The 1590-nt window shown below is 59.9% G+C and overlaps 1 protein-coding gene across 1 annotated transcript in view; it reads right to left on the bottom strand.

The window, feature by feature from the left end:
- Window positions 1–486: 486 nt before the first annotated feature.
- The window catches only part of WDR73 (WD repeat domain 73), a gene marked incomplete at its 5' end in the record, with an annotated part of 4100 nt that continues 2996 nt past the window's right edge, over window positions 487–1590 (bottom strand). Inside the window, 2 exons of the mRNA XM_010138822.1 lie at window positions 487–716; window positions 1224–1588. Of these exons, the coding sequence (XP_010137124.1) occupies window positions 487–716; window positions 1224–1588 (595 nt within the window). The remainder of the gene's footprint in view (window positions 717–1223; window positions 1589–1590) is intronic.

The raw sequence follows: 1590 nt of genomic DNA, 5'->3' as shown, positions 1-1590 counted from the left end.
ATCCCAAGGCTCTCTCTGAACTGGGTGCTCTACAGTTCTGCAGGGTGGTGGGGGAAGGGCACCACTTGCAGCAGGCCAAGGCTGAAAAGGTTGTTCCTTTTGCAGGCTGCAAAGCGGATGCGTTCACACTGCAGCTTCCTGAGCAGAGGCCGCTGCTTGTGACACACACACACGCACATGATGGGACGCCAACGCCCCATGGTGCTGCAGGGCTGGAAGCAGTGGGTTCACCAGGCCAGGGAACGGCCCATTTCCTCCAGCCCAGCTCTGGCTCTGCTGACTGGTTTCCGAAGCAGGGTGCGATATGAGTCGACAGTGAAAGGAGGCTGCGGTCACAGCTGAAGGGTGGGACACGGGAACTTTAATAAAATAGAACTCTTTACCCATGGCTCTGACTGTCTTGAAATTGGACCTACACGCAACTCACCGCCCACACCCACAACAACACACGACAGGAAACGCACCATGGCTCGCCCAGGGGATCCTCTACCCAGGTGGCTGCACCCAGTCCCAGATATGCAGGGAGCCGTCGCTTGCGGCCGACAGCAAGGTTCTTGGTTTCTGCGGATGCCACGTGTGCGCGGTGACCAGGGGAGGGTCCCCGGTGCTGCCCACTCCGCCGAACGCATGGCCTTGATGGATGAAGAGAGGCTCCGCTTCCCTGCCGGAGCTGTCCCAGCACTGCGCGTCGTACACGAGCACGGTCCCGTCGAAACCTGGGGAAAAAGGGAGTTAAGAGAGATCGCAGGAGTTGCTTGGTTTGCTCCGGTCGCGTGGGGATTGAGCTCAGCCTCCTGCACAGAAACGAGGACAAAGGCCCAGACGGACAATCTGTGACATTGGAGCTTCCAAGGAGCTCGTCTCCAGAACATGGGCCACACTCAAAGAGCTTCCAGATTCACTGGTCTGCACGTGCAACGCGCTGGCCAAGGGGCAGACGGTGTTAACAGCACGGTGTAGCTGCGGCCAGGCTGTTGCTGGCACCATCAGGGCCGTGTTTGCCAAGAGCTTGGGAACTCTGTCCCGCCAGGTGGGAAGCGGGAGACCCCCAAAGCTACCCAGGCCTACTCTGGAGCAGCAGAGGATGAATCCCTGCTGGCTCCAGGAGCTCTGACCAACCACCCCTCTAACCAGGGTATTTAAGGCGGGCTGAACTGGAGCGACAGAAATATAGACCAAAAACGAGATTCCAGAAAAGGTGATCTTTGCCTAAAAGCACATACCAGACACAGCGAGGCAGCCTTCCAGAGCAGGAGCCCAGGAGACACTCAGGAACTCCGTGCCTGCGCTGAGAGAGGGAACTTTGCACCTGGCCAAGGCCAAAGGCTCCGAGGTTTTCCGTAGGTCTGTCAGGGTGAGGTGTCCTCCGCTCGAGAGGCAAACCACGGGCTGGCAGCTCCAGTCGGAGCCTTGAGGTCTGCGCCCGACTCCCATGCACCAGCGCTGGCCACCCGGTGCCAAGGGGATGGGCGCAGCCTCCAAGGGGCTCTGTGGGTGCCGAACATCAGCCAGGCACAGCTGGCCCTCGGCGCAGCAGAGGAGCAGTGTGTTGCAGTCCAGAAAGGCCAAGCCGCTGAGCTCCCGGCTGCT

This window comes from Buceros rhinoceros, unplaced genomic scaffold (assembly GCF_000710305.1).
Source record: "Buceros rhinoceros silvestris isolate BGI_N320 unplaced genomic scaffold, ASM71030v1 scaffold7436, whole genome shotgun sequence".
Classification (NCBI taxonomy): domain Eukaryota; kingdom Metazoa; phylum Chordata; class Aves; order Bucerotiformes; family Bucerotidae; genus Buceros; species Buceros rhinoceros.
Note: the sequence above shows the minus strand (reverse complement) of the source record. Positions and strands in the feature narration are given on the sequence as shown.